Below are 18,937 nucleotides of genomic sequence, written 5' to 3' on the forward strand. Positions count from 1 at the left end.
TAAAGGACACTCACAGAGGGAGGCCAGACTGTCAGCGAGCTGGGGTCTTACCTTACTGATCTGTCTTTAGAGGACCACTGTCAGTAACGCAGTCTCACCTCCTAAAGGTGTGGGATATCATCACTGGAAACATGGACAAGGACTTTGCTTGTCACCAGGACACAGTACTCTCCTGCGATGTCTCCTCAGATGCTGCCAAGTTTTCATCTACCTCTGCTGACAAGACTGCAAAGGTGGGTCGACTGGTGGCCTGTGTGCACGGGGCCATGGTGTGGCAGGTCGGCTGGTGGTCTGTGTGCACGGGGCCATGGTGTGGTGGGTCGGCTGGTGGTCTGTGTGCACGGGGCCATGGTGTGGCGGGTTGGCTGGTGGTCTGTGTGCATGGGGCCATGGTGTGGCGGGTCGGCTAGTTGTCTGTGTGCAGGGAGCCATGGTATGGTGGGTCGGCTAGTGGCCTGTGTACACGGGGCCATGGTGTAGTAGGTCGGCTAGTGGTCTGTGTACACGGGGCCATGGTGTGGCGGGTCGGCTGGTGGCCTGTGTACACAGGGCCATGGTGTGGGGGTCGGCTGGTGCACACAGTGACGCGGCTCCTCCCCTTCATACTTGCTAAGTCTTCGGAGAATGCCCACTGGCATTTAGCTGTTGTCAAATGTCTCTCTCTCTCTCTCTAAACATTGTTTTATTTTAATTTTTTTGTCTATTGAGTAGAGATATTGAGAGGGTAAGGGGAGAGAGAGACGGCACCCCTCTTCACTTGTGAGGCTTGCCCCTGCATGCGGGGTCTGGGGGCTTGAACCTGAGTCTTTGCGCATGGTTACACGTGCGCTTAACCAGGTGCACCACCACCTGGCCCCCCGTCCAGTCAGTTAAATGAGTGCCGTTGGGAACTTAGTTTCTGCCCTGCTGTCACTTTTTGCCTCTTACGAATGGAGCCGTCTCTGCTGTGCGCTGGCCGTAAGGACACGAGGGTGGCGTCAGCGGCTGCAGCAGACTCACACTCCAGAGAGACGAGGCGTCTTGTCGGGGACTTCGGCCACTCTGCTGTCCCCTTCACTTATATGTCTTTGTTAGCACTCTCCGTCTCTGTTTCCCCAAACTAAGAGGCTTGGAGTTGCTGGGGCCTCCTCGTTTCTTACCTCTGCTGATTCCCTAGTGTCTCCTGGACCCTTTTCCTTGTCCTCGCCGTTGCGACCAGGCCTCCCTCCGTCAGTATTGACCCCGTTTTCGGTCTGTTCCTTCTCACTTTGAGTGCCTTCCCCGTTGCGCTGTATGTGGGTCCTCTCGGGAAACGTCTGTGCTACCGAGGGCACCGTGAGCCAGACTGCCCACCGCCGTCTTTCTGCCGCGGCTCACTCTCGGGCTACTTCCCTCACCGTTTCACGCGCTTGACTTTACCCACCTTCTCCTTTTCCACCGTGAAGCAGCATCATGACTGTTCTTCCAGACTTTGGCTTGGTGCCAGCTGCTCAGTGACACCTTCCCTGGCCCTCAGGCAGGACCAGCTGTCCCACCTCAGTGTGCCTGTGACCTGTCACTCATGCCCACAGATTGTGCTCCTACCCAGCTGTTCACCAGGCATCCTCCAGCCGTAGGCCCGATGAAACCACCAGCGTTCCCAGGACAGGGACGGTGCCGTGTTCATCTCTGTGCCTCTGGTTTTCAGCTCATGGTGCCTAGGAACACGGTTGTCTGCAGGACAGATTTGTTAAATGGGGAAGGCAGGGTCTCGAGGCAGAACGCTGGAAGGTTCTAGAAGAACTGCGTCTGCTTGCCAAGATAGTGGGTGACTGAGCTCTGAGAGCCCTGGCTGTGTTAGGCCTGTGCGAGGAGTCTGTCTCCTCTCCTCTAATGGTTCTCCCTCTCTTCACACCACAGACACCATAGACACCATGCTCCTCTTTCAGGTGCTGTTACCCCCAGCTGCAGAAATCGAAACCGGAGGAATTTGTGTGTTGTCCTAGGTCAGACGGAACTAGTGTGTGCGTGTGCGTGTGTGCATGTTTCCCCCGAGCTCAGCTCAGCTCTGGCTCATGGTGTTGCTGGGGGTTGAACCTTGGACTTCAGAGCCTCAGACTTGAGAGTCTTTCTGCATAACCATTATGCTATGACCCCGCCCTGCAGGAACTAGCAGCTAGAGAATCGAGGACTCACCCTTAAGTCACTGCTTCTAGAGAAAGATGATTCTTTCCTCTTTAAATATTTTTATTTAATATTTATTTATTCCCTTTTTGTTGCCCTTGTTGTTATTGATGTCGTTGTTGGATAGGACAGAGAGAAATGGAGAGAGGAGGGGAAGATAGAGAGGGGGAGAGAAAGACAGATACCTGCAGACCTGCTTCATGCCTGTGAAGCGACTCCCCTGCAGGTGGGGAGCCGGGGGCTCGAACCGGGATCCTTCCGCCGGTCCTTGTGCTTTGCACCACGTGCGCTTAACCCGTTGCGCTACCGCCTGACTCCCCCTCTTTAAATATTTTATTTATGTATTAATGAGGAAGATAGGAGGAGAGAGAGAAAGAACCGGACATCACTCTGGTCCATGTGCTGCTAGGAATTGAACTCGGGACCTCATGCTTGTGAGTCCAGTGCTTTATCCACTGCGCCACCTCCCAGATCACTACTAGATGACTCTTAATTGATCATCGTCTTCTTTCCAAGAAGGCTGTGACTTTCATCTTGGACCAAAATCAACTTGGGTAATTAACGGGAGACTCAGAGAAATGAACAAGGTTGCAGAAACCAAGTTGGGATGTGTCCCTCCTGTCACGGCAGTCTAAACTTACTGGCCGTGATGGTGATCGTGCTGACGGCCATCTGCCGGGCTCTCGCTCTCGCTCAGCAGTTCTGATTGCCTTCCAGATCTGGAGCTTTGAGCTCCCCTCCGCTCTCCATGAGCTGAAGGGTCACAAAGGCTGTGTGCGCTGCTCTGTCTTCTCGGTGGACGGAACCCTGCTGGCGACTGGAGATGACAACGGAGAGGTCAGGGTAGGTGCTCCCCAGACCCTGACGACGTGGCCTGAGGCTCGGGCCCGGCTCTGCGTGGATGGGCGTTCTCTGCCTTTCCCAGGATGCTGCTTCATTCAGAGCTGCAGCTCTGCTGCCCACAAGGACCCTGCTAGAGTCAGTGAGACCTGCCTGTGTCCGCAAGGAGACAGACGCCCCCGTTATTTGCAGTTGGCTCTCTCTTGCTCACTTGATGATTCATCTCACTTCTTGGACCTGAACCAAAGACTGTTTTTAGTGGAGGAATTTGAGGGAAATGATTTTGTAAGTTGTTATCTCGATTAGAGATGGATCGCAAATCCTGCTGCTGTCAGCGCTGAAGGAGAAGACCCACTAGCTAGGGAGCACTGCAGCGTGACCCACTGCGCCTGCTGCCACCGCCCGCCTCCAGGCCCGGGGCGGCTGAGGGGGAGAACGGCAGGTGTTGGAGGCGCCTTGGTTACCAGTGTGTACGAGGAGGCCTCTCCACCCCACCCCCCAGTAGGATGTAGGGCTCACGGAGTGGGGAGTGGGTGTGTAGTGCAGAAGATGGCAGGAGCAGGACAGTTGAGACTGTAAGCCCAGCTGCTTGTATATTTTGGCTGTCAGCCTTGCTGACTGCTGTGTGAAGCTTCCCCCCCCCCGTTGTGTAGGCGTTTTGGTGATGTAGTCCCACTGGCTGGCTTTTGTTACTGTTTTCCTTGCTGCTGGACTCCAGTCTTCAGAGATATTCCCAAAGCACAGGTTCTGCCTGAGGCTGCTCCTGGGCATCTGCTTGTTTCTGGCAAGTGCCCGCGTGTTTGGGCCACCCTGAGTTGACTTGTCGATGTGGCGGTCCTGTCGGGGAAACTGGTGGGGAGACAGAAGCCAGGGCAGCTCTCTGGCGCATGTGGCGTCAACCTGGCTTTGGTCTTTTTTTTTTTTTCAGTCCTTTGTTTTTCGGGCTAGTGATTGCTCATGTAGTGAATTGCACACGTTACCACACACAAGGCTTCATTCAAGTCGCTGGCTCCCACCTGGCTCCCACTCTCATTCTCCCTCTCTCTGCACCGTCCCTCTATCCTTCAGTTTTTCTGTCAAATAGAGAGAAAAGAAAACTCAGTGGGAAAGAGGAGAGGGCCCACTGGGGATGGTGGGATTGTCATGCAGGTGCTCAGCCCGGAAGTAATCCTGTTTGGGAGGGCTGGTGGGTGGCGCATCTGGTTGAGCACACACGCTACAGCGCACGAGGACCCGGGTCAAGCCCCTGCTCCCCACCTGCAGGGGAAAAGCTTCAGGAATGATGAAGCAGGGCTGCAGGGGTCTCTCAGTCTCTTTCCTTCTCAATTTCTCTCTGCCTTTCTCCAGTAATCAATAAAAGATTAAAAAAGAAAAAGGTATTAAAAAGACATAATCCTGTTTGGGGAAAAAACACTTTGCTTTTCTGATCATTTAACTAAATAGCTAACTAAATTAATTAATTTTGGCTTTGCCAGAGTCTGTGCAGGCGTAGTTTCATTGCTCTGGACTGACTTTCTCTAGATGGGTAGACTGAGAGAGATAGAGACAGAGACAGAAGCAGAGATCCTAGCACTGAGAGAGACAGACAGACAGAAGCAGAGATCCTAGCACTGAGAGACATAGAGACAGACAGAAGCAGAGATCCTAGCACTGAGAGACAGAGACAGAAGCAGAGATCCTAGCACTGAGAGACAGAGACAGAAGCAGAGATCCTAGCACTGAGAGACATAGAGACAGACAGAAGCAGAGATCCTAGCACTGAGAGAGACAGACAGACAGAAGCAGAGATCCTAGCACTGAGAGACATAGAGACAGACAGAAGCAGAGATCCTAGCACTGAGAGACAGAGACAGAAGCAGAGATCCTAGCACTGAGAGACAGAGACAGAAGCAGAGATCCTAGCACTGAGAGACAGAGACAGACAGAAGCAGAGATCCTAGCACTGAGAGACAGAGACAGAAGCAGAGATCCTAGCACTGAGAGACATAGAGACAGACAGAAGCAGAGATCCTAGCACTGAGAGACATAGAGACAGACAGAAGCAGAGATCCTAGCACTGAGAGACATAGAGACAGACAGAAGCAGAGATCCTAGCACTGAGAGACAGAGACAGACAGAAGCAGAGATCCTAGCACTGAGAGACAGAGACAGAAGCAGAGATCCTAGCACTGAGAGACATAGAGACAGACAGAAGCAGAGATCCTAGCACTGAGAGACATAGAGACAGACAGAAGCAGAGATCCTAGCACTGAGAGACAGAGACAGAAGCAGAGATCCTAGCACTGAGAGACATAGAGACAGACAGAAGCAGAGATCCTAGCACTGAGAGACATAGAGACAGACAGAAGCAGAGATCCTAGCACTGAGAGACATAGAGACAGACAGAAGCAGAGATCCTAGCACTGTTTTCCGGCGTGTGGTCTACCTGTGTGAGCGCTACTGTGTGGTGGCTGGGGGCTTGAACCCAGGTCCTCATCCGTGACCCAGTGTGCACTCTACTGGGTGAGCAGTCTCCCACCCTCCTGATACTCATTTTAAAGAAAGGTTTCCGGATGTTGCAGATGGCTGCAGGTAGTGAAATTTCGGGGGTCCTTGGCCGATGAATTTTCTCTCTGACGTTCTGCGTTCTGCCGGAGACAAGTTGGCTCCTAGCATTTGAACACGGGGCAGCTGACACATCCGTGTCATAGTCTGGCTGCGCACGCTCAGCTCTGTTAAGAGTCTCTGTCCTCTTGCTGCAGATCTGGGACTCCTGCACTGGAGAGCTCCTTCACCTGTGCGCCCCAGTTCCTGTAGAAGGTGGAGTGGCTACCCACGGAGGCTGGGTGACTTCCCTCCGCTTCTCTCCAGATGGTACAATGCTTGTCGCTGCCGGAGGGCATCTCGAGGTAAGCGCCTCGGAGACGACAGAGAAGAGCAGCCTGGATCCTACTGTCCACGCCATTTTCTTTTCTTTCTTCTTTTTTAAAAATCTATTTATTTATTCCCTCCTGTTGCCCTTGTTGTGTTATTGTTGTAGTTGTTATTGTTGTTGTTGTTGGATAGAACAGAGAGAAATGGAGAGAGGAGGGGAAGACAGAGAGGGGGAGAGAAAGACAGACACCTGCAGACCTGCTTCACCGCCTGGGAAGTGACTCCCCTGCAGGTGGGGAGCCGGGGGCTCAAAAAAGGATCCTTATGCCGTCCCTGTGCTTTGCACCACGTGCGCTTATGCCTCTGTGCTACCGTCCGACTCCCTGTCCACACCATATTCTATCCCTGTCTCTCGGTCGGGCCTCAGACATCTTGGTAAGTAGAGGCGATTACCTCTGTCTCTGCTTTCATGACAGTGAGGCAGATCTGCAAGGCAGCCTTCCCCAGACCTCTGCTTCTCTCGGCAGTGCTGGCCGGATGTCCTCCCCCTGGGACTGGGTCCTACACACACACATGGCCGGGTGTGCTCCCCCTGGGACTGGGTCCTGACCACACACATGGCCGGGTGTGCTCCCCCTGGGACTGGGTCCTGACCACACACATGGCCGGGTGTCCTCCCCCAGGGATTGGGTCCTGAAGACACACATGGCCGGGTGTCCTCCCCCTGGGACTGGGTCCTGCACACACACATGGCCGGGTGTCCTCCCCCTGGGACTGGGTCCTGCAGACACACATGGCCGGGTGTCCTCCCCCTGGGACTGGGTCCTGCACACACACATGGCCGGGTGTCCTCCCCCTGGGACTGGGTCCTGCACACACACATGGCCGGGTGTCCTCCCCCTGGGACTGGGTCCTGCACACACACATGGCCGGGTGTCCTCCCCCTGGGACTGGGTCCTGCACACACACATGGCCGGGTGTCCTCCTCCTGGGACTGGGTCCTGCACACACACATGGCCGGGTGTCCTCCCCCTGGGACTGGGTCCTGCACACACACATGACCAGGTGTCCTCCCCCTGGGACTGGGTTCTGCACACACACATGGCCGGGTATCCTCCCCCTGGGCCTGGGTCCTGCTTCAGTGCTGGTGATGATGGTAACAGTGACTGTTTGCTCTCCAGTTCACTCAATACTCTTCTTGCACCACCTTGGGAGTCAGTCTTGTGAGGCTTCAGTTTTAGTCTGTAGGTGAGGAAACTGATACTCATTGTGGTTGTGACCTTGCTGAAAGCACAGTCAGTTGACATGTGCAGACGTGCTGGTGGACACTGAGGCCAAGGCTCATGTTGTGGGGCCCCGGGCAGTTGTCCAGGTCCCTCCCGCTTGCTCAGCAGCGCACTGTGTGCTAAGACACTGCCGGCCGCCTTCAGCTGACTTATTGTGTGTGGGGTGGGTGGGGCTGCCGGCAGGAAGGCCTCTACGTGTAGAGTTCTGGGACAGTCTGAATAGTGGTTTAGTTGATTTTTTAAGAGCCTTATGTAGGGGCCAGGTGGTTAAGTGCACACGCTGCAGAGCACCAGGACCCAGGTTGAGGCTTCTGGTCCCCACCTGTGGAGGGGGGCGCTTCACGAGTGGTGAAGCAGGGCTGCACGTGTCTCAGGCTGGTACTGTAGATTGTCCATGATTACTGGTCTAACGAGAACTTTATTTTTCTCTGAACAGTGGTGGAATGTTGTCACCGGGGAGTCCTCACAGACCTTCTATACAAACGGAACCAATCTTAAGAAAATACACGTGTCCCCAGACTTCAGAACATACGTGACTGTTGATAACCTCGGCATCTTATACATTTTGCAGAGTTTAGACTAAAGCATTGAAGCATTGATGGAGGCTGAACAGCTCTCTGTAAATTTTAATTGGAAAAATCCCAGTGAAACTGTATTTCTACTCTTTCTAAAGCTGTGAACCATTCGCAGTATTACACTTGCACAGAAGTGTTGTGACTGGGTCAGTAACATCGATGTCGCCATTTCCCAGATGAGCCAAGCTCCTCATCACCGGCATGAACAGTCTGGCCTCCATGCACACGCGGATGGATGCAGACTTGTCACGCTGCTGGCAGAGCTCTCTCCAGTGTTCAGACTGGCCGGCACGACTAGTGAGTGATCTGGAGGGAATCCGTGTCTTCACGCGCTCATTCTGCCAGCCGCTCCTGGGATTTGGGGCTGCCGTCCAGGGCCTCACTTGCTGAGGCTACAGCTCTCCCATGCAGTCTTGGGGCTTATTTGCCCCTTGCAGATTGGTCTGAAGAACGTTGTCTGCTGACATTTTGCAGCAAGCCTTCTGACTCACGGGACAGCGGGGTCTGGATCTCAGAAGGTCTCCGTGTGCAGGGAGAGCTTCCTCTGCTCCCCTTCTCTCTCCACTCACCACCGCGTGGCAGCCCCGTCGTGCTGGGCGTGGGCTCCTTGTCTGTGTCTGAGTCGGACGCTCTCCTGCTCTGTCTGTCTCCATATTTACACCAGACCCCCTGCACCCAGGGCTTTGCTGGGATTCTTCTGCTCCTGGACTTTTGTTTTAACCTCTTTTTTTTTAATAGATAGAGGGGGAGAGATAGAGAGGAAGACAAAGATACAGTGATTCTCTAAGGCTTGCTTCCCCACTGAATGGTGCTCTGGTTGGTAGCTGGAGGCTTGAACCCTGGTCCTTGTACACGGTGAAGTGTGCGCTCTGCTGGACAAGCTGTCTCCTGGCCCCTGAACCTGACCTCTCTCTTCACTTTTCCTCAGCTGCTCCACGTTTAAATGTTGACCAGTCAGACTGACCCAACGGAACACATTTTAATAATACATGCTAACAGTGGGTTTTTGCTAAGTAATGTAAGAAAAAAATTTTTTTCTAGTTATATTTGCTTTTACAATTAGGACTACCAGTGTTATTCTCTTGGGGAATTTCAGGGAACTTTCCTGTGGTTTTCTGTGCAGTTGTGGGAGAGTCATTGTGACCCTGGGAATGTCACCTTTCAGCTTCCAGCCAGTCTGGCATCCCTCCCCCCTCCTGGTCCTCCCTTCTCTCCTTCTCCTCGTCATCCCTGCAAGGTTAATCAGGAAAGATAGACTTTGATAGGGAAAAGCACATCAGCATTCATAACTAGCTTTTTAAAAAAAAAAATCTATGTCTTGATTAGGAGCTTTTAATGAAAGTTCCTATTTTAAACATTGTTTGAAGTATATAAAGGAAGTAGAGATAGATTAAGAATAGATGTAAAGAATAACCAAAATAAAATCTAACTCCTGCAGCAGGAGAGTGTCTGGTTAGAATCTGTGCTCAGAGCGGGCAGGCAGATCCGGCCGCTGGTGCTTCTCAGTAGGCGCAGGCAGTGAGGTGAGCAGGCCCGTCGGAGCGTGAGGGAATCTGCAGGTATTCTAAGTTTCTCGAGGAGGTTTTTATTTTCAATGGTGACTTGAGGGACTTGTTATAGATTTGCTGTGACTTAAAAAAAATGTGATGTGAAAATGTTAAATTATATTAAAAACTTGTGTGATTATATATTTTGCTTAGAGTATCGAAATCATAATTTTATTTGCATATGACATTTAGAGCTCATCTGTAACTCAGTATAAAGAAAGGGTTACGGTCTGGGATCAGAAGAACTAGACTCTGATATACAAAGCCATAGCTTTAAAAAAGACCTGGGTTGGTTCTAGTCTAAAAACTTAAAGGAAAAATGGAAGAAAGACTAGGAGACCTGAGGGAAACGGAGAGAGGTCTCGTGTGGTGGACAGTGTAGCCCAGGGCTGGCTCGCCGGTGCTTACAGATGTGAGTTCTCCAGGCATTTCCCTCGCCGTAGGAGGGCTTTTTGTGTGTGTGTGTGTGTGTGTTGGAAATTACAATGCACTGTGTATATATAATTTTTTTACATTGTATGTGTCTTGAGAACATACCACTTTTGTATTTACACAATCTTACATGATCTTTTTGCCTTGGAATACATTTTAAAACATGGAATTAAAATTCTTTTTAAAAATAAAATTCTGAAAATATTTTTGGAAACATTTGCAGTTGATTCCGACTCCTTGTGTGTCCCCTTATCTGTTCATCAGACGACAGACGTGAGAGGCCCATCAGGCTAAAGCTGCCATCGTTTCTGAGGCTTCGCTAGGTGTCAGCTCTGTCCTGTCAGGATTCTGTCTCCGCAGTGTTTGTCTGGCGACCCGGGGCGCTGGCACGGAGAGGTTTCTGCGGAGAAGATGACTCCTCTACCTCCTCACTCATGGCTTCAGGTGGGAACTAGTCACCCAGAGCTGCCACGAGAGCTTCACCCGGAACCGGTGAAGGTCAGCAACGCAAAGGCCTTGGCCAGCTTCAGCTGGGGCCGAGGGTGGGTGAGGCGAGGCGGCAGAGAGCACACGTGGAGCTGGGCGTCGTGTGCATGTGGGCGGGGATGGGCCTGTCACACTGCCGCTCATGTCCTGAGAAGCCGCGTCGTGAGTACAGGAAGGCGAGGCGCTCGGCCACACGGCCACCCAGAGAGCTCCAGGCCGCGGCTCAGCAAGTGCAGACGCAGGTGAGCTGGGTTCTAGTGCCAAGACTCGTAGCCGGGATGTGATTGTAGACGAGAGCAGTGGGTCTCACAGACAGAAGCTGAGAAACGCGATCAGAAGGAGAAACTGAGCAGAACGTGGACTGGAGTTGGTGACTGCACTGGAGTAAAGGACTCTGGGTAGGTGGGTGGGGGGTTGGGTCCTGGAACAGGACGGCAGAGGAGGACCTAGTGGGGGAAACTGGGGAATGTTACACACGTACAAACTGTGGTGTTTACTGTCGACTATAAACCATTAATCCCCCCATAAAGAAAAAAGGTAATGGAGGGGACATGCACACCCCGCAGTGGGTGTGCGCTCTCAGCACTGTCTGGGGCGAGATTCCTTCATGGGTTTGCTCATCTCCGCCTCACTGGCCCCGATGGAGACTGTCCTCAGCATCGGACGCGGTAGTGGGCGCCTTTGAGGGAGCACGGTCGCTGTCTTCTCCGCGCGCGTCACAGCCAGCAGTTCCCCTCACCGTGGTCACATGGCTCGACAGACCGAGAAGGATGCAGAAGGATGCAGGTTGCTGAGTGTTCCCTGGCACATTTGGGCCCGTTCTCTGGTGTCCGGCAACAGTTCTCAGACTGTTCAGTCGGCCCCTGTTCATGTTTGTTTTCCAAAGCATTTACACACAGACATACCTCCCACTTGCTCTCCTCCTCTTATTCTTCCCCCCTTCCTCTTCAGCTCTGTTGATGTTGTCGGGGATTGAACCCAGCACATCTCATGGTCTTGTGCTGCACTACTGTGGTGCTGTCTTTCTTGCACTCCAGTTGCTGATCTTTTTATTTTTATTAGTGATTTAATAATGGTCAACAAGGTTATAAGATAATGGAGACAGTTCCACACAGTTCACCAGATTCCCTGTCCCATCCCCTCCATTGGAAGCTTCCCTGTGCTTTATCTTTCTGGGAGTCTGGACCCAAATTCTTTATGGGGAGCAGAAGGTGGGAGCTCTGGCTTCTGTCATTGCTTCTCCGCTGGACATGGGTGTTGGCAGGTGGACCCACACCCCCAGCCTGTGTCTGTCTGTCCCTAGTGGGGCAGGGCTCTGGGGAGGGGAGGCTCCAGGACACACGGGTGAGGGCGTCTGCCCAGGGAAGTCAGGGTGGCGTCATGGCAGCATCTGCAGCTTGGTGGCTGAGTACTGGAGCTGAAGGGTTGACAATCACGCCTGGCGTGTCTGGACACAGTCTGAAGTGAGACACGTCAAGGTGGCACTGGCTGCACTGATGGCTGAGCTCTGCATATGCAGTGTCACAGGTGTGGACCAGGACAAGCATGAAGGGAGGTGAGCAAAGCCCCAGAGGCCCCAGGCCTGGGAGAAATGCGGGTTTATAGAGAATGGGGAAGGTTCCTTGCTGTCTTAGAGTTTAAGAAGGAAATAGATGACAATTACAATAAGCAAGTTATTTGGAAACTTGGTTTACTTGGAAAATCCCACGGTTACGACTTACTGTGCCATACAAGACCTCACCATGATTTATGTCATTTAATGCTATTTATAAATGACTGTATCTTATATACTGACAAGACTGGTTGCTTCTGGCCTCCATGGTCTAAATGCCATTTCCATTTAAAATCAGACCTGGGATAGATAGCGTAATGGTTGTACTCATGCCTGAGGCTCCAAAGTCTCAGGTTCAATCCCCAGCACCATCATAAGCCAGAGCTGAACAGTGCTCTGGAAAAAAAAAAAGAAAAAAGGAAAAAAATTAAAAAAAAATTAGACCCAGTGTGTGTTCTGTTGCTTGGGTGGCTTTCTCTGCTCCCACCTGTCGTGCTGCGACGTGGAGGAGAGAGAAAGAGAGGAGATCCGGAGCGGAGAGGGAACACAATCCTTTATTCGCGCGGGCACCTCAGAGTTGGGTGAGAGCGCAGTGGTTCGGGCCACGTGGAGCTAGCAAAATGGCCGCCTCGCGCAGCAACCTTCCCTGCGTCTAATCATTGAAGTGAAAAGCGGGCAAGAGAGTGAGGGGCAGAAGAAGAAGGGCTTTAAAGGGCAACAACCGGGAGTGACGGGCCGGGACAGGAGTTGGGAAGGGCACTCCGAGAATGTCCCAACTCTCGCGGGAACTGGCACTAGCCTGAGGGGACAACATGGCAGATGTGACTGCATCTGCACAATTTCCCAGCACACACCCTGCCTCTCTTCCTCCAGCAGGTCCTGGGGCAGCGTTGCCAGGTGCGTCTCCACCCTCCTAGGCTGCAGGCCCTGGAGTCTGTGCTCTGTGCACCCAGAGAGTCTGGCATCACCCCAGGTGCAGTTGGAGCCATGGACACCTGTGCTCTGCGCCTGCTGGCCTCCCTCCTGACTCCCCTCCTGACTGTTGACTTAAGGAGTCTGTCACCAGCCCTGGCCTCTTTCTTGTCTTAGCTTGGTCTTGACCTGTGAAGCTTCATGAGGCAAAATTGCTGCAGTTGACCGCCTTGCCTCCACAGGAGCTCTCCTAGTCTCTGTCTCTGACCCTGCTGATTTCCATTCTCTGACCCACGTTAATCTTAAAGGCCTTTGAGCTCGATTTCCTGATGCTCTGTTACCACAATTAAAACATATCCTAGCTACATGCTCTTCCTGTGCAAGTCTCATAAAAACACCTGCTATTCAGACTCTTGGTGTTAACCCCTGAGGCTTAAAAGCTAATGCTATTTGGCAAATTGATGTCACCCGCGTACCAAACTTTGGCAAACAAAAATGTGTTTGTCTCAATTGATACCTTTTCTAAATTTATGTGGGCAACAGCTCAGACAGGAGAAAGCTCTAAAAAGCTTATAAGCCACATGCTCTCCTGTTTTGCTGTGATGGGCTTACCTCTTCAAGTGAAAACCGACCGTGGACCAGCGTTTACCAGCAAACAATTTAAAGATTTTTGTTCCCTCTGGAACATTACTCATACCACAGGCATTCCCTATAATCCACAGGGACAAAGCATTGTCGAGAGGGCCCATCAAACCCTTAAGGCTCAATTGAATAAAGATAAAGGAGGAATGTATCCCCCCAATATCCAGCTAGCAAAAGCCTTAACTACGTTAAATCTCTTTAATATTTACAATAACTCGGACTTACCTCCTATTATTCTTCACTGGCAAACACCATCTATTCTCCCATCTATTAAAGTCAAATGGAAAGACCCACTTGATAAAATTTGGAAAGGGCCTGACCCTCTATTGACCATGGGAAGAGGTTTTGCATGCATTTTCCCTCATAATTACTCTAAACCTGTCTGGGTTCCTGCCCGCCTTGTCCGACAATACCCTCATGATGGCACTGTTATCCCTGAAGAACAAGAAACACAAGAGGACTAGATGCAGGATACATCCCAGGATCCATAATATGACATGGCAGAACCTACAAAAGTTGGCTCACAGAGCCCTCTCTCCTACCCCTCCCCTGAATGTCTTATGTTATGACTGGCCAGTTGTATTTTGTGAGTGTGCTGAATGACCAAAAATTTTTGTATGACCCATCTGCTCAGAAGTACTCTAAATGTTAAAACCATTATTACTAACATGCATTAACTCTCTAAGTAACCTGAGTCTGCTTATAGTCCAAAGTCAATTATAGTAAACCTCTAACTTGTTACAAGTTTTATTGTTTTTCACAAGTAAGTGATTACAGCTATCAAGCCTTCATATGAGGAATCATCTGTTCATATGGTAAGGTATTAAACTGTAAGAAGTTCCTCCATATCCAACCTATGTGAATTAGCAACATTCACATATTCTTGTAAACTTAACTGGTGTATCTTGTCTTGCCACCATAAGCCATGCCTTTGTCAGCCAACAATTTAAAGATGTTTCCCTTTATAACATCACCCATGCCACGGACATCCTTTACTACCCCCAAAGACAAATGGCTGTTCCCCTGGACATCACATCTACTGACTGCTTCCCTTAGACTTGAGATATGATCCTACCTCTTCATATCAATGGATACATTCCCCCTTCCTTACCTGTCTACCCTTAGTTGTGGGGCCCTAGCTTGTTTTACTTCTTCTGCTCACAATAGGTCCTATAATTCTTTTTTTTCAACATTTTTAATTTATTTATTAATGAGAGAGAAAGAACCAGACTCACTCTGGTACATGTGCTGCCAGGGATCGAACTCAGGACCTCATGCTTAAGAGTCCAAGGCTTTAGTCACTGCACCACCTCCCGGACCACAGTCCTATAATTCTTAACAAGCTCATGGCCTTTTGCAGCAACAGATTGACACCATAAAGATGCAACCTATACAAACTCATTATCATAGGCTAGACTTGGCAGAATATTGAGTTGCTGTGGAGGATTTGCCCCCCTCCATCAGAATGTCCACCATGTAGAGGGCTGGCTAGCCAATGACGGGTAAGAGGAAACTAGCGCTATCCAGTCAACCTAAGACAGGGTATCTGGTACTACTGGGCAAAAACGACCAGGTGTTCCAATGACGGGTAAGACGGAAGGCTGATCCCCAACCTAAGACAGGCACAGTCCACCCTGCCACAAAACAAAGTCCGCCAAACATCAAAACATGATATAAGACGGGGACATGTGGGGAGCCACATGTGCCCCCAAGGTTGCTATTGGCATGGCCATAGAGTTTATGTTAAAAGATAGTTCCTGGGAATCGGGCGGTGGCGCAGCGGGTTTAGCGCAGGTGGCGCTAAGTGCAAGAACTGGCTTGAGGATCCCAGTTTGAGCCCCCGGCTCCTCACCTGCAGGGGAATCGCTTCACAGGTGGTGAAGCAGGTCTGCAGGTATCTTTCTCTCCCTCTGTCTTTCCCTCCTCTCTCCATTTCTCTCTGTTCTATCCAACAACCACAATATCAGCAATAACAACAATATAACTACAACAAGAACAACTAGGGCAACAAAGGCAAGATATGAAAAAAAAAAAAAGGGATAAGATAGTTCCCGCTTCCCTACACCTTAGAGTCTTTGTTAAAAGATAAGGTCTTTTTCCCCATGAATCACCCAGGACCTTCCAGATAAACGGCTGGCTACCATGACAAATAATATAAAATATAATCATAAATGAATAGGAAAGATACATCCCCCAATACTCAGTTGGTCAAGGCACCAAACCTCTTTTTCTATAAAGCATTCAAATCAGATGCCCTGCTAACCACGAGAAGCAGATTGTTTGTGTTTCTTCCACAGGAATCCCAGAAAAAAAAACATATGGACCCCTGCACACCCTGACATCACCCACTAGATGGCACGACTACAGTGGCACACCCCCCGAAACCCTAGATGTCACCTGACGCGATCTGAAGAATCTGATTCGCAGACTCCAAGGACAGAACTTTTTTACTGCCTGTCTGCCTTTCCTGCTTTTGCTTTGACCTGTCACGTTTTGGCGGTTCCAGCTCACAATCTACAGAAAAGCGGAATTCCAGAGGCTGACCTTCCTCATGCAGCATTTCATCCCCTGCCATTTCTCCCCCTAGTCGCCTGCTTTGGACTGAGACTTCTATCGGACTTGCTGGTATACCCTTTGGACACTTTAGACAATTTTACAGCAGCTTCCTTCCCTTCACATTGCTGGTTTTTCATAGACTGACTCTGAGTAGTTCATAGACTTTACACACTGTTGCCCTGGGCATTAGATAAAAGGAAAGGGGGAGATGCTGGGAAATTGTGCTGATGCAGTCACATCTGCCATGTTGTCCCCTCAGGCTACTGCTAGTTCCCTGGAGAGTTGGGACATTCTCGGAGTGCCTGTTCAGCCATGTTGTGCACTCAGGACATTGTCTATATCCCTGCGATATCTGGAGTGCTCTGGTTACTCCTCCCCACTCCCATTCTCACGAGAGTTATCATCCTATCCTGGAGTGCTCTGGTTACTCCTCCCCCCTCCCATTCTCACGAGAGTTATCATCCTATCCTGGAGTGCTATGGTTACTCCTCCCCCCTCCCATTCTCACGAGAGTTATCATCCTATCCTGGAGTGCTATGGTTACTCCTCCCCCTTCCCATTCTCGTGAAAGCTGCTCCTATAAAAGCCCTTCATTTTCCGCACCTCGCTCTCTTGCCGGAGCTCCACTCCGGTGTTCAGACGCAGGAAAGGTTACTGCGTGAGGCAGCCATTTTCACTACCTCCACGTGGCCCAACCTGCTTCTCTAACACCCAACTCTGAGGTGCCAGCGCGAATAAAGATTTGTGTTTCCTCTTCGCTCTGGACCCTCTCTCTCTCTTCTCTGCGGCCTGCGCACTACAACATCTGGCTCTACAACAGGGGAGAGCTTCACGAGTGGTGAAGCAGGGATGCAGGTGTCTCTCTGTCTTTCTCCCTCTCTGTCTCCCCTTTCCGCTCAATTTCTGGCTGTAAATAAATGCAGTAAAAGGGGGAGAAGAGGAGGAGAGGAGAGGAGGAGGGAGGAGGGAGAGAGTTCGGCCTTGTGGGCACTGTTGAGAAGCCGTGTGCTGCTGGCGGCTGGCGGCTGACCCCGTGGGGCTGGGACCCGCGTGGGTGAGGGGACGCGGGCTGGAGCGGTTAGGGGCTGGTTCTGCCCTCGTGCTCACGGCTGTCCGAGCTTTATTTTCTGGGACACTCACTCAGGAGAGAAAGAACAAAGTTTTAGCAGCTTTTTTTTCCCCTATTTTTTTTTACATTGTAGGGAAATTGAGAGGGAAGAGGGGGAGACATCTGCAGAGCTGTTTCACTGCTCATGAAACATGCCCAGGGAGACTGGGGACTTGAGCCCAGGTCCTTGTTCGTAGCACCGCGTGCGCCTAACCCAGTGCGCCACCGCCCAGCCCTGTCTGTCAGACTCTTCAGTCCCCCCCACCCAGCGTGCTGGCTGCCTGGTGGGAGCTGAGGAGTGCCGACCTCCTGGCCACACTAGCCTGGCTGAGGCACCACCATACACAGCATGCACCCTCCTCCAGGAAGTCTGCCCTGAGTGCCCCGGTCTCACACTGGTGTCAGCTCTCTCTCTCTTTCCTTACCTGGGGCTCAGGGCCAGCACTGTGAATCCATTGCTCACAGGAGGCCCTCCCCCCATTTTATTGCACAAGTCAAAGAGAAATTGAGAGAGGAAGGAGATAGACACCTGCAGACCTGCTTTGCCGCGTATGAAGTGTCCCCCTGTAGGTAGGAAGCTGGGGGCTTGAACCGGGGCCCTTGCGCTGGTCCTGGCACTTAGTGCTGGGCGAGCTTAACCGGGCGCCCCCGCCCGGCCCTGGTGTCCGCTCTCTGGATGTCGAGCACCCTGAGGTTGTCGCTTGTCTCTGGGGAGATGCCCCCAGCCGCAGGATGTGGCCTGGAGTCCTTGGTGTGAGTGTGATGATCCCACCTAGAGCTGGGAGAGGAGAGCACGGATGAGTGTTACAGGATGTCCCCCAACCCTCAGACGCCGAGAGCCCGAAGTCCAGTGTGACGGCGTGGGGGGGGGGCGGGGAGAGGCGAGCAGGTGGGACCCTCCTCCTGCTCCTCCAGAGCAAGGACCACCAGCACCTCAGCTGGCACCACACACAGGTGTGGCCTAGAGCCGGCAGCTGCTGCTAAGAGGCCTGGGGTAAGATCTCCCCTTCTGAGGAAACCAGCGAAATAAAACTAGGCAAGTTAACAGACTATTTTTTTTTAAAGCAGAGCACTGCCCAGCTCAGGCTTCTGGTGGCGGCTGCAGCAGGTGGGGGTTGAACCTGAGACTTTGGAGCCTCAGGCTTGAGTGTTTCTTTGCATAACCATTATGCTAACTACCTCCACCCTTCACAGAGTTTTTAAAAATTGCCTCCAGGCTTATCACTGGGGCTTGCTGCTGGCACTATGAATCCACTGCTCCTGGAGGCCATTTTTCCCTTTTTTTCTATTTTATGTGATAGGACACACAGAAACCTGCCTCAGAGAGAGAGAGAGAGAGAGAGAGAGACACTTGCAGACCTGCCTCAGAGAGAGAGAGACACTTGAAGACCTGCCTCAGAGAGAAACAGAGAGGAGAGAGAGATAGACTTGCAGACCTGCCTCAGAGAGAGAGAGAGACAGAGAGAGAGAGAGAGACCTGCAGACCTGCCTCACCACTCATGAAACTTGGCCCCTAGAGGTGGGGAGCAGGACTTGAACCTGGGTCCCAGTGCACGTGTGTGTGTGTGTGTGTGTGTGTGTGTGTGTGTGTGTGTGTGTGTGTCTGTGTGTGAGTGCACATGCACCCTGCCTGCGCCCTCGGTTGCCGGCTTTGGGTGTTGGCTGAGCGAGGCCAACGCGAAGTCCGTCTTCCTGACTTCCTGCCGTCTGTCTGTACGCTAGGACAGTGAGCCGGGCTGGTGGCCCTTCTCCTCAGCAGTCAGGGTTTCTGCAGTTTCTCTTGACAGCCCACTTTCATATTTAAAAAGGAGAAAGAATAAAAAAAGCCCTTGGGGACTTGGGGCTGAGGGTTGGGCTCTCAAAGCAGGTCTGTCTTCCCCACGGGACTTGCCAAGGGGCAGCTGTCCTGGGTTTGCCAGTGGGAAGCTGCGGAGCCTGGAGGTGGAGACAGGCTGTCCTGAGAGGAGGGGAGGGAGCCTCGCTCACAGAAAAGCGTCGGCGCCAGC

General features: G+C 51.7%; 1 protein-coding gene across 3 annotated transcripts in view; it reads left to right on the forward strand.

Annotated features, from left to right (window-relative positions):
* Nucleotides 1–8,780, forward strand: part of APAF1 (apoptotic peptidase activating factor 1) — a 444,316-nt gene extending 435,536 nt beyond the window's left edge. For all 3 annotated transcript variants that reach the window (XM_060195614.1, XM_060195615.1, XM_016187661.2), the window contains 4 exons: nucleotides 108–233; nucleotides 2,860–2,985; nucleotides 5,724–5,870; nucleotides 7,558–8,780. In XM_060195614.1, the coding sequence (XP_060051597.1) occupies nucleotides 108–233; nucleotides 2,860–2,985; nucleotides 5,724–5,870; nucleotides 7,558–7,704 (546 nt within the window). In that variant the 3' untranslated portion in view covers nucleotides 7,705–8,780. The remainder of the gene's footprint in view (nucleotides 1–107; nucleotides 234–2,859; nucleotides 2,986–5,723; nucleotides 5,871–7,557) is intronic.
* The last annotated feature ends 10,157 nt before the right edge of the window (nucleotides 8,781–18,937 follow it).

This window comes from Erinaceus europaeus, chromosome 7, assembly GCF_950295315.1.
Source record: "Erinaceus europaeus chromosome 7, mEriEur2.1, whole genome shotgun sequence".
In the NCBI taxonomy this organism is placed as follows: Eukaryota; Metazoa; Chordata; class Mammalia; order Eulipotyphla; family Erinaceidae; genus Erinaceus; species Erinaceus europaeus.